Raw genomic sequence first — 19,427 nt, 5'->3', positions numbered from 1 at the left:
GCCATCATCAGATTAGAGTTTAGTGGAAATGGAAATGTGGTGTGCTGATGAGATTGTCCCTGGATGTCCCTGGGCACTTTTTTTTTTTTTTTTTTTTTCAAAAGTAGGCTCTTCTGCTTTAAAATGTTGCCTCAGGATGCATTTCTAAGCTGACCACAACACTGAGCTATGCTTCAATGTGGATGCTATCCGGAAACAACATCTTTCTCTGCGATGCGTTAACGTCTTGTTTGGTTTGTTTGACTTTCACCACAAGCCTGTCATACTGAATATGCTTGGAGAGACAATTTGGCTTTGCTTCAGCTGGGTTTCCTTTGACATTAGTCATTCTGCTCCACAGTTTAATTGTTGGACCTAACCTTGATGCCTCATTGTAATGGGGTTGAATCACCATGAAAAATACCCCACCTTGTAAAATAAAATACCTGTGAATAAAACACAAGGATGCCAGATGAACTTGTATTCTTGGCATCAAATTACCGTATGTTATAATAACCGAACAATCATGACATTCAAGGTGAGCTAGAGGGCATTGTAGTCATTAAAATTCACTGAACCATTATTTGGAACAAAATCTCGTGCCCACCTTGACATGGTCTAGAATATACATCTTGAATGTCTATTTATCCTTCCCAACTAGATTTGATCTGAATCTGTCTCATGTTTGGGTTCATTCTTTGGCTCAATATAGTTCCTATGTTAAATGAAACAGGGCCCAGGGAGAGCCTTATTGGCAAATTTAGTGATCTCCCTCTTTTTGGTCCCCAGCGTACTTTTGTTTTAGCAAGGATGCAAGTTAGTTTGTAATCATGCGTGAGTGTGCTAAATACAGCGGGTATTGACCAAAGCTTTTACGCTTTTACAGTCAGTCGAAGTCACAATGTCGCGACACTGAGAGAACAGTACGTTCAGGCCAGCCTCGTTCTGTGCCTGCATCTCTGATGGCTGCTGTGATACACTCGTGCCAAGTTTCATGCCCCGTGGGTAATCAAGCATGATGGGGATGATGGGATGACAGTATATCAAAACCAACAATAACAACAACAACACCAACAACAACAACCCCCACAAGATCATAATCACCACTTAAATTTTTTCCCCCTGCTTCCTGGATTGTTGAGTGCAGAGATACATTGATTTATATTTCTCTGGCATTGTTGGCTCTTACACATAAACAGGTTCTTGTCTGTTTTATTTTGGGAGAGCTGCATTCAGTGAGTTATGCAAACTTGATATTGACAGTGTTGTTGATGCACATTGTGCGTGCACATTGTGCGTGCACATTGTGCACTGTGGAACAGTTTCCAGGAAAGAGGTGCGAAAGAATACTCCAGAGCAAAGTGAATGATGCATATAACTGAAGGAAGAATTCATCAAATCAGCAAAGTGTATGGAATGGAATTTGTGGTGAGGGAGAATGTGTTCATGTGGCCTGAGAATTTTCTTTTCATTTTAGTGCCTAACTGAAGTAAATCAATCTAGTCTCCCGGAGTAGAAATGATATGTAAAATATACAAATTGTATGTATTCTCTTCCAGGCTTGCTGTCTGATAAAAAGATTGTTTCAGGATAAAGTTTCAACCAACAATTGTGAATTAGTACAAAGCATTCACTAAACTATGCTGAACAATGAACAGTTTTTGTTGTTGTTGATGTTGTTGTTGTTTGTTTTTTCAAGGAACATTCGTCCTTAAGGAAAAAGTTTAAAAGGTCTTTTTCGTCCTTTTCATCCCCAATTTTCCTGTGTGTTGTCAGATTACATGTATGTGATTCTCTGTAATAATGATTTACCTTTTTGGTAATCAATAGCACATTCTACAATGATGAAGTTTTGTAAGGTTGACAGATTGCTACAGGGAGACAAATATTTCTAAATGATCTTTCTCCAGGAAAACACTTTTTCCAGACATCAGCATTTAATAGTGGTAGAGTTTGATTCAGCAGCAACTTCCTCTCAAAGTCCTCCAGCTCATGTTGTTTATGATTTCTTTTCCATGTGCGTGTGTCTGTATGTGTGTATGTGTGTGTATGTGTGTATGTATGTGTGTGTGTGCAGTGATAGATGCCTCCAAACTGAGGGAGAGGGAGGAGAGGTCCGTCAGCAACCGGCGCGCCCACCTCCAGAAGAAGGCCGACAGCCTCAAGGACAGGAACGAGCAGAGGAGAGCGGCGGTGGAGGAGCGCCGGAGGCAGCAGGAGATGGTGGAACAGGTGGGTCCATAGGCAAGGTTGCTTCTCAAGGAGTGTGATGATGGGTCCACAGGAGGGGTGGAGGGGTTCTTAAAGGAAGATGGAGGATTCTCTAGGGAAGGGGAAGGGGACTCCAGGGGGAACGGCTTGGAGGAGGTCTGCAGAATAGATGGAAGTGGGCTCACAGGTAGGGGTAAATCAACAAGAATGGTCAATGGGAAGGGTCCATTGGTAAAGTAGAGGAAGGTCTCTAGGCAGAGAAGAAATGGGTCCCAAGCAGCAGGTTGGTTCCACAAAATAAGTCAAGGTTGGTCTGAAGGGAGGGTTGAAAGGACTCCACAAGGAGGATGGAGGTGAGTCAACAGGGAAGGTAGTGGGAAGAGTTCCATCTGTAAGGTGGAAGCTGGTGTACAGGTATGAAAGCGGATTTTCCAAGGAAGGTATTTGCTCCCTCAGGGAAGGTGGAGGTCAGTTCAGAGGGGAAAGGCAAGGTTTAGTCTACAGGGAGAACCGAAATTTGTTTCCAGAGAGGTTAGAGGTTGGTGTTATGGGGAGGATGGCAGAGGGTCTGTTAGCAGGGTGAATGTTGATCTGAGGAGGGTCAACAGGATGAGGAGAAGGTGGCTGAAAGGCAGAAGGGAGGGCGAGTACAAGGAGGGGATATCAAGGGGCATTTTTGTCTCGCACCCAAATACAGCATGCAGTCTTGGAAGTCCACAATTTATCCAGAGCCATCTTTAGCCATTTGACATTTCCCCATTGCCAACCAGTGCTGAAACATTTCGATGCCAACGACTCTATACCAGCTGAACTTTTAGTATGGTGGAAATTTTAGATTAAAAAGTTCCCATAGCATGACTAGTGATACTTTTTTTTTTTTTTTGGGGGGGGGGGGGGTCATAGAGGCTTTCACTTCCTGTGATTGTGTGAAATGTGATATCTGGAGTTTTGAGATTAAATTGCCCAGTAGGCTTCTCTCCGGAAGAGGGTGCACACTATCTGGTTTCGTCTAATTTGTTGCATGTTGGGTGGGAAGGTGCTCATGTGGGAATGAGAAACACTTCAATTGATATGGGGATACGAGCATGTAATATGATTTAGATCCTGTCAGGTGTATTACAGGCCAGTCATCTTCTCCTGTCACTCCTCACACCCTCCCCTCCCCCTCCCCCTCCCCCCCCAAAAAAAAAAACCAAAAAAACAAAAACCCAACAACAATACAATGTGAATTGCTGTGAAAGATTTTTATCGCTTGTCTCCCTTTGTGCAAACGTATTTGTAGGATCGCCAACTACTGACCTGTATGATTTAGCGAACGTGTCGGAGAAAAAGAATCAGCGGAATTTGAACCTGTCATCTACTTCTTTTTGGGCAGTGATACTACCACCAGGCTATCCCTGGTTGCTGGTAGTGACATGATGAACTTGGAACAAATATCCCACCTTGGAACAAATGTCCGCCTTGGACTACTTAACATCAAAATGTGGGAAATTTGAAGCTTGGGTTCCAGGGATAGCCTGGTGGTAGTGTCGCCTTATGGAAAACAGTTGATGACAGGTTCGAATCCCGCTGGTTCCTTTTTTCTGACATGTTTGTTCAATTGTAGATCAGCAGTTTCGATCTTACAAATACATTTGTACAGATGGAGACAAGTGATAAAATCTCTCATAGCGTACATCACCCCTCTGTTTTACTCTCTTGCTTTCACCTTGTAAATTGTAAGAACTTTGTCTGTTTTTGCAATCAGATTTAATGGCGACTCTGTAATGATTACTGTTGCCTCACATATAAGACATTTCTCCTCTATTTAATGCTAGTATATGCATAGTGATTGATTTCGAGACGTCAGTTTTTCCTTGTATTAGGGTTATTATTGTGCTTTTTAGCTGAACAGTTTAGTAGGATGCCAAATTTCCACTCAGCTTCACAGATGTTCATTCTCCTCCAGTGTACATCCCTTACATGAGTATTATCAGTTCATTGCACTTTGATATCTGCAACAAGGTTTGTAGGCTGACTGCAGTAGAGGATCAAGTGTCAGTATGCCAGTTTTGCAACGATTTTTCTTGTGTGGGCACGGCAAGTCTCATATTTTCACTTCTTCTGGTGATTTGTAATTGTGCTTCTTTGTGTTGAGTGATGGCATTGGGGGTCAGCAATACATAGCAATGAATGTTCTCATTTTTACTTTGACTGCAGCAAAAGAAAGAGGCAATACTGCGGCGGTCGCGCGACCGAGAGGACACAGCCCACACCTCGCGAGAGAAGCGCCGGTCATGGAGCGCGTTCGGCTCTCGGGAGAGTCCCTCGCCGACCCCCAGCGCCTCAACGCCGCGGGGCCGCAGCTCGGACCGGCTGACCCGCAAGTCGCCCACGTCGAACCTGACCGGCTCCAAGCAGCTGTCCAGCTCCGTGTCCAACATCTACCACCGCTCCGTCAAGCTGGTGCGGCTGGGCCCCAACGAGGACGACTGGTTCCAGATGCACGTCCCCGAGACACGTAAGAAGAAGCCCGGGTCGCCCGGGGCGACGACCCCCGAGCCGGGGTTTGCGGATGCACGCTCGCCTGTTGGTGCATTGCGCTCGCCTGTTCACCACCGGTCTACCCCAAACCTTGCATGTAAGCTGACTAAAATACCTTCCCTCTTGCCTCTCTAATCTCTTACTGACAAGAATCTTCTCCCAAGGTGTAGCTGTAGCCGGGTGTCTCGTTGAGGATGGGGCTAAATAGTGAAATGACTTAGCTGGAAAATCTCACAGTGACGAAGATCAGATTAACCATTCTGAAACTCATAGATGAGCCTCCTGTCAAACAAATCTACCTCAGACTGTCACTGCAGTACAAGAATCAAATGATTAAAATACCCAAGGAAAATAGAAAAGGAATTCATAAATCATACAAATACAAAGTCACAAGTTTGTCCAGTACCTAGTGAAATTTTGTCCAAGTACTGTATGAAAATTGTAAAATTAACAGCACAGTTTTGCACATTGTGCTTCTGCTGCATGCCATGGATGATGGCTTGTCAGAAAAGAAAAGAGATCAAACAGTTCCAGTTGAAAAGCACAAGTTGAAAGCAAATCCCATCTACAACTCATTTCTTGCACTGTAGTGCAATGTTTGGCAGCTAAGGGGCCTTATATTCTCTCTTGTGTTCTCGTCACCTCGAGATTTTTCTCTCAAGTTATAATCATGAACCTTGGCCACCCATAGTCCTCAGAATTTCGGTCATACTTTATTCCTACGAGTGTAGCTATGTCGCAGATGTAAGTATGCATTTCTATTCCCCTGAAAAAGAACTTATCTCATTGGAGTTGGCAGGTAAGGATATGAAAGTTTATTGAAAAGCATTTGGAGAAATGGCAGAATTACTGGACACACAGTTATCTGCGATTCGGTTCTCTTAGCAGATCATTTTGACTTTGTGCCTTGTTCGTTTGTTTCGAGCCTCTCTTGAAGCCTCTCATGAATGCTTCTGGCCTATTAAATATGTAGTCACACTTCTGCTGAGCTATATCATATGCTTGTCCCTTTGGGGTGACACGGGGGGCGTGAGTATTGCCCCCCCACATCGCTCCCGTACCGCTTCGGGTCTGACCCGTCCCAAATCATTCTTGAACAATGGATGGACCATTCTGTCAAGAAACGCATGTGACACTGTCCATGTACTCTGTCCCAAAAATTGTCGACCCCCTCAGTTTTTTGGCATATTTGAATCATGATTTTTTCCCCAAAATTCAGAGCATGAATGATCATCCATTTCCACACACTTTCTGTGACATATTTTCCGAGAGCAGTTTCCTCTTTAAGTTGGAAGAGCTGTTTCCACAGTATATGACCCAATATTCCCCTCCATATTTTCGATTTGTAAGCTTTTTGCTTTTGTTGGCTCGTAGGAGGATCAACCAACACACAAAACAAAACAAACAGATACAGAAAAATTCCATGTGTTTTTGTTTGACCCCCAAATTAGCTCCCCCTTCGACACACTCAATTTTCTCAAACCCTGCAACCTTTCTATGATTTGAGAGTTATACAGATTTCTTTTTCCCCCCTGGCCAATTACAATCATTTTTGCACATTTTCATTATGAGCACTATGCCTCTTTGCTGCTCCCTTCAGTAATTTCTGCTATCCAAGTCAAATAATCTTAATTTTATTGCCATTTTGCCGTTGGTATACCAGCAGTTTTGCTCACAATGCAGTTAACCTGTCATTTCGCTACAGGTTGACAGAGTATTTAAGATGAAATTTAATGAAATATGATTAAGAGGAATTAAGAGGAATGATGAAAAATTATCAGATGAAATGAGGAAGATAATGGAAACAGAATTTTAGTATGACTCAAATTATGATCAAAATGTGTATTGTTGCTGCAGAAATCTAGTCAAACAGAGTCCAGTGGCAGACAATGTAGGAATGACAAACGTCTGAAATGCTGCCCTCTTTTGTTGGAGCTGTGATGAGAAACTAACTGGTCAAACTGCCAGAACGGACTTGCTGTTGTAACAGGAGAGTTTCCCTTTTAGCAAGCTTGATGTGAAACCATGCAGAGACAAGCGAAGCATTCACAGAAATTCTGATAATTTCTCCTCCGTTTGCCTTGAGGTTTGCCAAAGAAATAGATTAACTTGTTTGGATCTGTGTATGAGCCATCAACAGATCATTATCAGAATGTGTAGATTGGGATTGGCTAAAAAGTGTAAACATACTTATTTTCTTACCCATTGATATGCATTTTCATTAAAGATTTAATACTGTCCAAGTGAAACATAATGTTGGAATTGTTTACAGATACATAAAAATGAAGTTGTATAGATTAATTTGGGTAGTGAGATTGTTAGATTTAATTCTGAGGACTAGGTGTTTGCATGGCCAAGTAAAATATATTTGTAAAGAGAGATTAGAAAAAAAGAACAACCTGTTGGCTGGGTTTTCAACATAGTAGAACAACTTCATGTGTGTTTTAATAAGCCAGAGTCTACTTTTTGATACTGTCAAATTACATGTATCTTCTGTGGGTTATTAAATGCACCTGCACTAGACAAGCATTTATTATTATAGTCATACTGTTGCTATAGTCATACTTCTGGCATAATGCAAGCTCGGAATTACCAAGATTGATTTCTAACAACATGTGGATAATAATTTTGTTTTATATTTAGAAGGGGAAAAAACCGCTGGATGTAACAAAGAATGTCAGTGCGACCATCCGCTACCCTTTTGGATGGCCTTTGGTCCACTTACACAGGATTCATCTTTTACATGAAGGGCAGTCATGCATTTTACTGGTTGGATGCCACCTTGCTGAGTAACAATAGGATTTGACATGCCTCTTCCTGTCCTTATTATGTTTTTTTTTTTTTTTTTCAAGCGGCTGTAAAAAAGAAATGAAGATTCTGTTGACCCAAACTGACAACCCTGTACGTACCTCTAGATGTAGCGTTTAATAGACAGAAATGCCCTCGTAGGTCCTTTTTTGACCTCCTTCACCCATGTGAGTTTGGTTTTGCGTCTCCACCCCACCCCCTTCCGCCCCCCAAAATTTCCTTGCCTACGCTACTCTCCCTGTGGCTCATCGCTGGCGCAAATCTTTTCCGTTTTTTTTTTCTGTTGTAGTTGTTTTTTTGTTTTTTTCTTTTAGCTATGCGCTGTTCGTGCAAGGCTGCGCATGAAAATGACTGCTGCGATGGTTTGGCGACAAGACCAGCTTGTCTGAGGTCTTTAGCATGGTGAGATGGTGACTCCTATGATGGTAATGTTTGAGAAATCCTTGAGAAATATACTTGAGATATATACTTCAAAAGAGATGTTGACTATTACCTGATGAAAACAAAGTTCAAGAACATGTAGCAGACATTCAATTAATTGCTAAAGAGAAGACAATACCGTGTTTTGACCATATGCACTCTGAACAAGACTACAAACAAGAGCACTTTCACCACTTTATATTTCAATAGAGTATATCTCATTTGTGTCAGTGAAAAAAACAACAACAACAAACAGGCGCAAAAACCGACAAAGGATATTCAACTGGCTTCATCAATAGGAGTGACTCTCACCATGCTTGGAACTGTGTTGTGCTGTGAAAGAATTGACTTGTTTCACTCTTCTGGTTCCAGGTCTTAGTGACTAGTCTAATGTCTTGGCCCTGTGTGACTGTGCAAATAGAATAGAATTAATGCTAGTAAAATTGCATTTGTCGCTGATGTTATTCGAGTGGAATGATAGATGTTCATTGTTCTGTGGATGTCTACAATTATGTGATTGAAGTGTCACTGTACGATTATATTTATTTGCGTACTATTTTGTTTTTTTTCTTCAGTTCATGCATGTGTTGTTGCCTGCTTGGTAAAAGGGCCCTAGCATGAAATTTTCAACCTCAAAGTAAATCTTTGCCTTTTGACATATTGACACTCTTTCATATGAAGCAACATCATTGATTTGTGATTTTTCGAGCGCGCAAGCGTCAGATCAGGGCCCTTCTGCCGGACAGGTGACGGTGTGTCTTGCATAAGTGCAATCAACTGTCTGAGCACGTAATTGTCATGAAATCCAGACAAAATGGAAACAAACATGTTTTCAGACTGCACCGATATATAGCTATTGCATCTGAAGAAATCAACGTTACAAAGGAAATGATCGTTGCTCATAGTATGGTGTAAATGCCAAGGTGAATCTTTTCTCTGTTTATTGCTGACTGTCTGGACTTACACAATGTTTGTCTGCACTCAAAAACTATAGATGTGTCAGTTGTTATCTTATGGCATGATCTGTGTTGTATGTATGTCACATCTGAGAACCCATTTTCTCCCAGTGTGGATTTAGTTGCATATAGTCATATTCACCCTTTTTGTTTCATATCATCATTGTCTCAGTATTAAAAGCGTTGAGATACTTGATGTATTTTCCTCCATTTGGGGGAAGATGTGTACTTCCTGGTTATTCGTGATCACGCAGTTAGGCAAAAGTCGTGAAGCCAAACTACTGCAACATGCTGTCATGCTCGCAATCTGAGCCATACTACTGTGTATATAAATAGATGTGTGGGAGTATTACAATTTATTGTGTCGGTATTAATTTTAGTGGCCTAAATTTTGGCTCAATAGCAACTGCCATGTATTTTAAGTTTTCTTCATATATACGTGACGTGTCCTTTGAAGCGGTTTTGACAAGTGACACAAACTTGGCATCTATATGCCTAATGGTTTCCCCCATGCTGAAATTAAGCTGTGAGTTGTGTGCGAGAGTAAACTAAAGGAAAGGATCAACATTGACAGTCTATTTGGATTTTGTTATCACATTTCTAGAGATATAGTAAGATGCATTTGTGTGATCGCTTGCCACTGTTTGTCCATAATGGAAAGAACTTTGAAGTCTTCTGTTTGTTAGCACGGTGTTGGCTATTGCAATTTCAAATGCACATTCTCATTTGGACAAACATCGACGATATGTGAGGGCAGTCAGAATGAATATTTCTGTTTCTTCAGCCTCCGCATACATGTACCTCTTTCAGCAATTCAAACTTTTTGGTGCCATTTTTAAATAGAAAGTGAAACCAAAACTATTGTTAGTTGCCGGCTAGCTAGCAGTGCACTACAAAACTGCAACACAAGTGCAGCTATGGAAGGGCATACATTAGTATAATGGCCAAATTATAAAACTGCAGCAGAAATTAGAATCATGGACCAGGTACTTCACAACTATGACTTAGTCACCTGAAAGTACAAGCTGTGCTCTAGAAATCAAGGTGATCTTCAGCAAACAGTCATTATGCTCTATCTAAAGTGTAATGAAGATTTTTGAAGGCAAAAGCTATCATAAAATGTGATTTCTAAATCTATTCTGCATCTACATGCACTTAAGTATGGACATTTTCTTTTATATGCTTTTATGAAGTCATTTGATTCACACTGTTGGCTTATTCCCAAAGATAGAAACCAGGACTGGCAAGTCAATGTCAGAAATTTCATTGAGCAATGCTGCAGATCTAACATTGATGAACAGCGCCCTCTATTTGTGGGGTTGGGGGTGGTCGGAAAGCCCTACTTGGTGCAGAAAACTCAATCCTCTGTGCAGGTGTACACTGTATATTGGATGTAAGCATGACAATCATTTTACTTCAGAACAAGCTATAGAGTCTGGTTGTAGATTCTTAGGATTACATATAATAGCCTTTAGATCCTCAAGTAGACTGTGATAAACAAAGACAAAGACACACACACACAAAAAAAAATCATTAATCCGCAATAATTACAGTTCGACCTCGATTATCCGGCCTCCTTTTATTCGGAAATCTCTATTATCCGGACGCGTTCACGCATTGAAGGACTTTTTTTTTTTCATCCAAAAAATTGAGAAAAAACAGTGACTTTCATGGATCTATTTCACTATTATAGGTTTCTCAGAGGTAAAACATGTATGATTTTCACATAAAGATATACTTTATTTTTGTGAAGAAGGGACTACAATTTTGCGCAAGCTAGCATAGATTACACCACCGTTGCGGGGTACGCTACCTGCATAGCTGCCAGTGCACTGGGACGGCAGCTTGGACGGCAGCTATATACATTAACACTGCGTCTCCCATATCCGGCCAATTCGCTTATATCCGGATGAGCGCCGGTCCCGACATGGCCGGATAATCGAGGTCGAACTGTATTATGATATCTTACCAATTTACCTTTTCCATTTCAGTAACATTGCAACTTCATCATTGTTACAACAACAACATGATGAAGCAAAAAATGGCATTGCTTCACAACTTGCATTTATATGCTTGGTTTGTAGATAAGGAATATAATAACAATATCACCTTTTTATTTTGTTGAAAATACACAACCAAAACCCTTTCCACCAAAGAGTCCTCATTGATCAGGTTATGGATTTTCAGTTCTTTGGTGCAATGGGTGCTTAAATGTTTGTTCCCTTTGAAGTCTTTGCTTGTTTGTGTGAAAAGGGGCATATTTGCTATCACATGAATTGTGCTTGACATCAGACTATGTGCAGGTCTATGGGAGACCTTTAGGCTAATGACATTACCCAGTCTTTAATATTTGCTTGTGAAATTTTTAATCAAAACTGCTGTTTTGTGAAGACCCATGAATCTGTAAAATTCAATAACTTCCATAGATTTTTGTCCACCATGCAATTTCCACTTTCTCTGCCTGTACTGTGTATAAACCCTCATGAGAGTGTACAGTGTACTTGTACTATCATTGGTTTGTGAGAGCTTTAAATACCACATTTGACAAAGACATCTCAAGCTTGGAGAAGTGTTTCAGTTTCAAAAGACAGAACGCTAAAAGGTTTATTGAGGCACTGAGTCATTCTGCCCTGGACACTTTTTATAATTCATTAGTTCTAATAAAAGCATCATGGTATTGAACTGGACCAAATTATGTTATTATACCCCCGCCAAACGAAGTTTGAAGGGGGTATATAGGAATCAGCGGACGGTCGGGCGGTCGGGCGGTCGGGCGGTCGGTCGGGCGGTCGGGCGGTCAGGCGGTCGGTCGGGCGGTCGGTCCGTTGCAAATCTTGCGTCGCGAACTACTTCCTCAGTTTTCAACCGATTCCCATAAAACTTGGCGCAGATGTGTGCCTTGGGTTGTAGATGTGCAAGACGTATTTTTTGACAGTACCCAAAAGTACGTTGCCATGGTAACAGCATATTATTGGCAAAAATGGGTACAAATCTTGCGTCGCGAACTCCTCCCACAGTTTTTGATCAATTTTTATGAAATTAGGTACAGATGTTCATCTGAATATGTTAATGTGCAAGACGCATATTTCCGCAGTGGCAAAAAGTGCATTGCCATGGTAACGGCATGTTATTGGTAAAATATAGGGCAAAATGCTTCATGGCAAAACTGCTTCATCAGTGTTCTTCCAATTCTCATGGAATTCATATTGAATGTTTGTCTTAGGATATAGGTCAGCATGACACATTTCTTGACAGTGACAAAAAGTATGTTGCCATGGTAACAGCTCACATATTATGAGCCAAAATGATGGAAAATTTTGTGTTGCAAACTACTTCCTCAGTTTTTGCCCAATTTCCATGAAACTTGGTACAGATGTGTGCCTTTGGTTGTAGATGTGCAAGACGCATTTTTTGACAGTACCCGAAAGTACGTTGCCATGGTAACGGCATATTAATGGCAGAAGATCAAGGAAAGATCTTGCGGATTTAACTACTTCCTCAGTTTTTTGACCAAAGCTTATGAAATGTGGCACACACCTTGATCTTGGTGGGAGGATGTGGAAGACATATTTTTCGGACGTGTCGGAAGCTGCGTTGCCATGGTAACGGCATATAAATGGCAGAAGATCAAGGAAAGATCTTGCGGATTGAACTACTTCCTCTGTATTCGACTGAAGCTCATGAAATATGGCACACACATTGGTCTTGGTGGAAAGATGTGCAAGACATATTTTTTGGACGTGTCGGAAGCTGCGTTGCCATGGTAATGGCATATTAATGGCGGAAGATCAAGGAAAGATCTTGTGGATTGAACTGCTTCCTCAGTTTTTGACAAAAGCTTATGAAATGTGGCACACACAATAGTCTTGGTGGGAAGATGTGCAAGACATATTTTTCGGACGTGTTGGAAGCTGCGTTGCCATGGTAACGGCATTTTATTAAATGGCAGAAGATCAAGGAAAGATCATTCCTTGGGTAAGACTGTCGTCACGGGGCGGGGGTATTAATCACCTTCAGTGATATTTCTAGTTTTGATAGGTGCATAATAGTACTTTCATATCTTACTTGGGATTAACACTGAACACGGCATACATTGTACATTTGAGAGCTCCTGAAGTTTGTAAATTTAGACTAACATAAAAGATTAGACTAACATAATTATTTTTGATATATGAGCTATGAAATTGTCTCAGATTGTAATATGTTGAGCGATAATCTGTTACGCTACATTTGAACATATGGTATATAGATTGTTGTGTGTTCACAAACATTTGTCATCAGATATCAATACAGGAAAATATTTGTTCATTTTCAGTAAGAGTCTCTATAGTAGTTTCCACAGCACAAAGTGTATGTCAAGCTACAAGCAGCTTGCCCTAATTAGAACGGGAAAAAATTTTGCTTATTGAAGTTACAAAAAGGCTGTTTATTTACACTGTACAAGAAGAAATGATGGGCGTTCACACACACAAAACACCTATTACTGTATTAAAAGCATGATGTTTTCATGTCATGAAATTTTTGAAAATTACCACTGGCATTCTATTCATATAGTGTAGATAAGATCTCTTTTCGTGCATTTTGATTTCACGAATCTTGGTTCTCGCAAAATTTACGAATTTTAAATGCACCTGAGCATTTCTGTTTTTACAGTATGCATATTTTCCATACCATGGCTTTGACACTCTCCGCAGTCATAACAGTGAAACGTGATGCTTGCTGAGTCAAAACCGGCACTGATAAGCTGGGAAAGCTACATGCAAGAAAGCTTGACATCAATGTGTACAAGTAGTAAACGAAATCTTGAGAGAGAAGGGAAAAAAGAAAAACAGTCCAGTGTCGCTTGACAAATGATGCTTGTATGGGAAGTGCTGCACGGTATGAGACAGGAGTGTTAAAATTAAGTTCAGAGAGTTGAGCTCGTATTACCCACTATGGCTAGGGTTCTGATACTCCGAGAATACCATTTTATGAAATGAAATATAAACCAGTGGATGGTACTCACGTTTCACATTGGAGATATTAGTACATCTGTTCTCTGTCTTTTAATGTGTGTCCGGGGCCAATTTTCCAGAGATTTTCAGCGTTCTCGGCCGACGGCATCTCACAGTGCTTGAAGGGATGTGTAAGTCATAGCACAGCTAAATTTATCCTTTAGTAGTAGGTGCCATATAATTGTATGTTTTTTTTTTTTTTCAGGGAGAGTACACTTGTTCGGTATTTTATTGGCAATGCATCAGCCTGTATCCATTTGATAGGCACTATTCATTTCATGGCAGTCCTGTGTTTGCAGAGGAGATTACACACTTTATACTGAGAAGTACTTGCACTGTTAATTTTTTTTTTTCTCTCGATAGGTTTGAGCCAGATCACGCTCCACTATTGTATTGATAAGCCATGAAAGAGGTGTAAAGCATACCTGCAAACTGTATTTCAATGAGAAAAATCAAGCCTGTAATCTGCTCAAACATGAGGTGGGGGTAGGAATGCTTTTAATCTTCCCAGTTTTTGTGTGTTTGGAAGGATAATTGTGATTTTTTTTTTCTTGTCAAGTGCACAAACTGGAACCCTATTATAATCTTTTTTTATCATTTCATAATAAGAACAACTTGTCGTCACAGTGGAGTGTCAAATGGCCATGGAATGTAGGGCACGAAAAGTCAACTTTTCATGCTGTTTTGATAACTGCTCTCTTTAATCGGAGGAGGTATGTGATATTTCTTCAACACCCTCTTGGCCAGGGCCACCCCTCCCACCTCCCACCACACCCTCCCACTGCTCTATGGAAAGGTACATCTGTAGAGAGGACAGAGCTGAGCACTTCCTGTCCGTGGGCAAGGGTCCGAGGTGCACTTTCATTCAGGGCTCCCAGAGTGTGGAGTTCTGTGGTACAGGTTTGCCCAGACGCCATCTGTCACGCACTTGTGACCACCAACAATCACCCGGCCAAGTGAAACCTGCAGTGGAACATCAGTACGTCTTGCTCACGCGGTACCGGCAACTCTGAAGTTGCTTTCATTTTTATTTTCTTTCCTTCCCATGACAGAGAGGGGGAGAGTTGTACCTGCGTGTTTTCTGCCCACTCGATTGCATGATTTGATGTGGAGAAAGGAAAGAGGCTACCGATATCCCAGTTATGATCTTTTGTTCGCATATATCAGTGTTAAGATCAGGTTGGATGGATTAATTGTCATGCTGAATTGTAGCTACATGTATCTAGGCCGATACTCACCTCGCCGATTGTGCCCATGGGACTAGATTCCCTTTGCCGAGCTTGTGTTGGACGAGCTGTTCAGTGCTTGGAAAATCCGTACTGTTTACTTCCCGTGTTGATATGAGGGAAGAAATGTGGAGACATTTTTAGGGTCAAGGATTTTACAATGTTTGAGCATGGACCAAAGAAAGCTGACAGGGGAAAGGGTAAGTGGTTGTAGTAATTTTTTTTTTTTTTTAGTGAACATTGTGAAGTGAGAAGCTCAATGTCGGCCTGAAAAAAGAGAAACTTCAACATAGTTGAACATGTTGTAGGCAGTCAACTGTATCCACTGGAGTATTCTTGATACACCATAGGAGTGAATTTGAACAGCCTATTATTTGCCAAAGATAAACATTGTAGAGGGTGGGTGTGTGTGGATTTCGGGTTCACTTTCCATGCTTGTGCTGTGCTTGAATTCATGATAGACCTGCTTTTGCGTGAGAATATTGATAAAAACCATGCAGAGAAAACATTCTGTAATGAAACAGGTAAGTATCTTCCCCAGCCAAGTATACGCCCTTCATACAATATACATGTACCACATGTAAGAGGTTTCAAATCCTTGTACACATACATCTGTACATGTACTTCACCACCGCAAATACCTGGACGAGAACCAAGAGTAGTGGTATACCAAGAAATTCACGAGGAAAGCCACTCTCAAATTGTCTCAAAAGTCCCAATTCATAAACAGTATTATACTCACAAAAACATGTGGCATGAGTAATTGTAGTGTGGGATACAGAATGGGCGGGTACTGGATGATATGCAGACTGTGTGTTTTATAGACCATATTAAATACTGTTGCTAGGGACATGATGACTTGATTATACTTTAATTTTCTACATACTGTCAGAGATAGTAGCAGACATCCTAGATGTATGCAAAGAAAACGATAATGAAAAATTGGGGGGGCATGCTTTGTTTTGTCACTGCCTGTCAAAGGCATTGGTAATGAGAGTTCCATGAATACATACATTATGTGGATTGTGCCACTGCATGCTGTGCATAGTGAAATCTTGTAAGACCTCGAGGCTTCAACAAAAGAGGGCCGCTTCCGCGTAAAGAATCCTGACCAAAGCACCGAGTAAATAGTTGATCTCTACCATACAATGGAGTAATCTCTCACAAAGAATTTGGCATGTACATCTCTTTAAACTCAAGATGTGAATGACACAATAATGGCTTCTTTCTTTCTTGGAATGTTTCGAACTCTCCAGTTTATTGGAAGATAATGCCGCGATAGCTGGCCTGACCAGGAATACTAGTATGGAGCAGAAATTTGGTTTTACTGAATGTAGAACTTAAGGAAGTCGTTAAAAGTTAAAACACACTGAGCTGTCTGGTGTGAAATAAATGCACAACAATAATAAAACAATAATAAAACTCTTAGCATGGAGCAGTATGGCAAAGCTTTTAAAGTCCAGTAGACTCTTGAAGTGCCCTGCACATTGATGAGAGGCCATTGAACATGGAATACGGTTTATGATTCACTGCAGGAGGTCGAGTGTGATTGAGAAGTTGATGTGCACAATATTCTTTTACTTAAAGGCATTATTTACCATTTGCAGATGAAACAAAAACCCAGCTTTAGTGCTTCAAAATAGTTCTAAAATGTGAGTTAGGGATAGAAACAACCAATGTAAAAATGTTAATCTGTATAATCAATGTTTAGTATTACAAATTGTTTTTTACAAAATGTGAACAATTGTTATGATGAAATTGTTTCCAGAATAAACCATCTACAGTTATGGTTTATTGAGAAAAATAGTAATATCTCCTTATATTTTAGACTTGATTGCAAAATGTTTATATGGTAGGATGTTTTGTAATACAACTTAATGTGATAACTTGAACATTTTTAAAATCACTGCTCCCAATGTGAAACAATACCTTTAAGTGTCATATGGCATGATGTATTGTGGAAGTAGGGAGGAAATGCCAAAGATGGGATTCTGCCTTTAAGGAAGAATACTTTTGATGAGCTGAGGCAGTTGGCTGCTGTGTCTAGTATCGGTCGGCTTACGTGTACCCAGTCACATCAAGGCGTTGTGATTGAGGGGAACATCCCTGTGTAGTGACTTCATTCTATCTAGTACTTTGGAATAACAAGGACATAGTGGCTTCTGTTATAGTGAGGCAACCTACCGCCTTTGTGTCAGGGCATACAGTTCGAGAGACGGGTAGCGCGTACACGAGGAATCATGACAAGTGCAATGCCGGGGGAAATTCTGCTGTTTAGAGAACCATTTGAAGGTATTTTTACAGCTGTGGTATGAAGCAAATTGTAGCAATTAATTGTTTACTATGTTCACCATTAGTATGGATTCATTGTGCAAATAGTAGAGAATGAATGTTGTGAAGTCATTTTGTTATTGTGCCCTTGTAGTTGCAGTACACTGCAATTATTGGAAATGCTGTGGACATTGCTGCTTTTTATTACACTTGTTCTTGGGGGGGGGGGGGGAGGAAACTAGTTTCATCCATATACATGTAGCAGTACTGGTACTTGTCACCTGTGTGAAAAGTGTTAACTAACATTGTCCCATGTTTTTGTGGCCGTGAACGGAATGTTTGTCTTTGCATGGCAGTTCAGTGTAGATGGAATGGAGTTGTATTATATTCTTGTTTACCTTTCTTGCATAGCATTGATACTCTGTAAAAGTATCTCTAGCTGGTCAAAATATCTTGGTATTGACACAAGGCTAGTCTCAGTCTTGTGTGTCTGTGGATGTGATGTCCCAACCCTAGTGCATTTATGAATGTTTACCCGTTGAATATCGTATTCTTAAAATACCATTGAGATATAATGCAGTATAGTTCTGCTGTTAGTTGTTACAGCTCCTGAAGGTATCTTAGTCTAAGTCCAAGGCTTTGCCTTGCATCTGGGTGGACCGAGTGCGGAGAAGACAGCAGCTTGTCTGAGTAGACTGTAGGAGAGAGCTACAGTATTCACTCTCACTGGCATTGGTAGACCAAAGAGAGTGAAGCCCATCCCACATTATTTGAAGTTGGGAAAAAGAAAAACAAGTGATGTCTTAAAGCTAGACTACACAACGATTAAAAATTTAGTGTCTTTCTTTGCACCTAAAGAATATTTGACTGCACTCGACTACTTTTGCTGTAGAATGAGAGAAAATATATACCGGTAGTCACATGTGTACATTGTATGTACAATGTAGTGTCAGTCCAAATGGACATTTAAAGAGCTGGCAGACCATGCTGGAAGAGAGAAAGGAATGTACCATCACTCTCTCTTTTGGAGAAGACCAATTCTTGAAGGACAAATGATATTCTACTTTATTTAATTTTTGATTCATTTTAGCATGTCTTTTTAGAAATGATATCACTTCAAATTTTATGTAGTGGACCTGTTTGTAAATAGTGTTACAAAGAAAATCAAATGCTGGCAGTGGTGCTTGACTTGCTCAAGTCATCCAAAGCGGTTTATGATATTTTGAAATACAAAAGGGTGCTAACTTTTATTGAGAGGAGCAAGCTGTTTCTCAGCTCCTATGTATAAGAAACAGTGAAGGTTTATACTCTTTTGAAGATCTCATTTATAAACATTTTTCTTCAAGCGCTGCATGCCAAAATAGACAGTGCAAGTCTGAATGCAAATGCATAAAATTTGCATAATGTTTTCAAACCATGGCCCGCAATGATCTCAAAATTGTGGCCTACATGTGTATTTTCTTATCAACTTTTGCTAGCTATTCATGTTGAGTGTTTAAAATGAACAGTTTTACCTTTGAAACGTGATCAAGGAAGTAAAGCCTCCCCAGATTGTACAAATGGTACATAATAGAAATATTCACATGTACTTCATACACAAGTTGTACATATTCTTGCATGTCGAGCATATCGAGAGCTGTCTGTGTGATTCACAGGCCATGGCGTCTTTGATGCAACTGTTGAGTGTAACATCCTTTGCAGTCTAAAGCAGTTGACGAGTAGAGTCATTATGTGTGTGTGTGAACACTTTGTATTATACTGTAAAACACATTTAGAAATTATAGCATTATAGAAACACAGTTACAATTCATGGAGTCTTTTGTATAAAGTGTGGAAGCCCTCATATATTCTGTAGCCAAATTTCTATCCCAAATAATCGTGTTTCATCTTTTATGTGATATCATTCCAAATGTCGTAGTCGTTTACTGGTACCTAATAATGTTAACATGGTGCTTGGCATTTAACTGCTGTCTCATGGTTGTATCAATTTATTTTTCTTTCAGCCAGATGGTTACTTTCTGTGAATGTGGAATTATTTT

General features: G+C 40.4%; 1 protein-coding gene across 1 annotated transcript in view; it reads left to right on the top strand.

Annotated features, from left to right (window-relative positions):
• LOC140242352 (uncharacterized) overlaps positions 1-19,427 on the top strand; it is an 88,290-nt gene that overhangs the window by 52,849 nt on the left and 16,014 nt on the right. The window contains exons 4-5 of the mRNA XM_072322088.1: positions 2,057-2,211; positions 4,390-4,810. Coding sequence (XP_072178189.1) covers positions 2,057-2,211; positions 4,390-4,810 — 576 coding nt within the window. The remainder of the gene's footprint in view (positions 1-2,056; positions 2,212-4,389; positions 4,811-19,427) is intronic.

Source organism: Diadema setosum, chromosome 19 (genome assembly GCF_964275005.1).
Source record: "Diadema setosum chromosome 19, eeDiaSeto1, whole genome shotgun sequence".
In the NCBI taxonomy this organism is placed as follows: domain Eukaryota; kingdom Metazoa; phylum Echinodermata; class Echinoidea; order Diadematoida; family Diadematidae; genus Diadema; species Diadema setosum.
The sequence above is the reverse complement of the archived record's forward strand: the minus strand, read 5'-3'. Positions and strand labels throughout refer to the sequence as shown.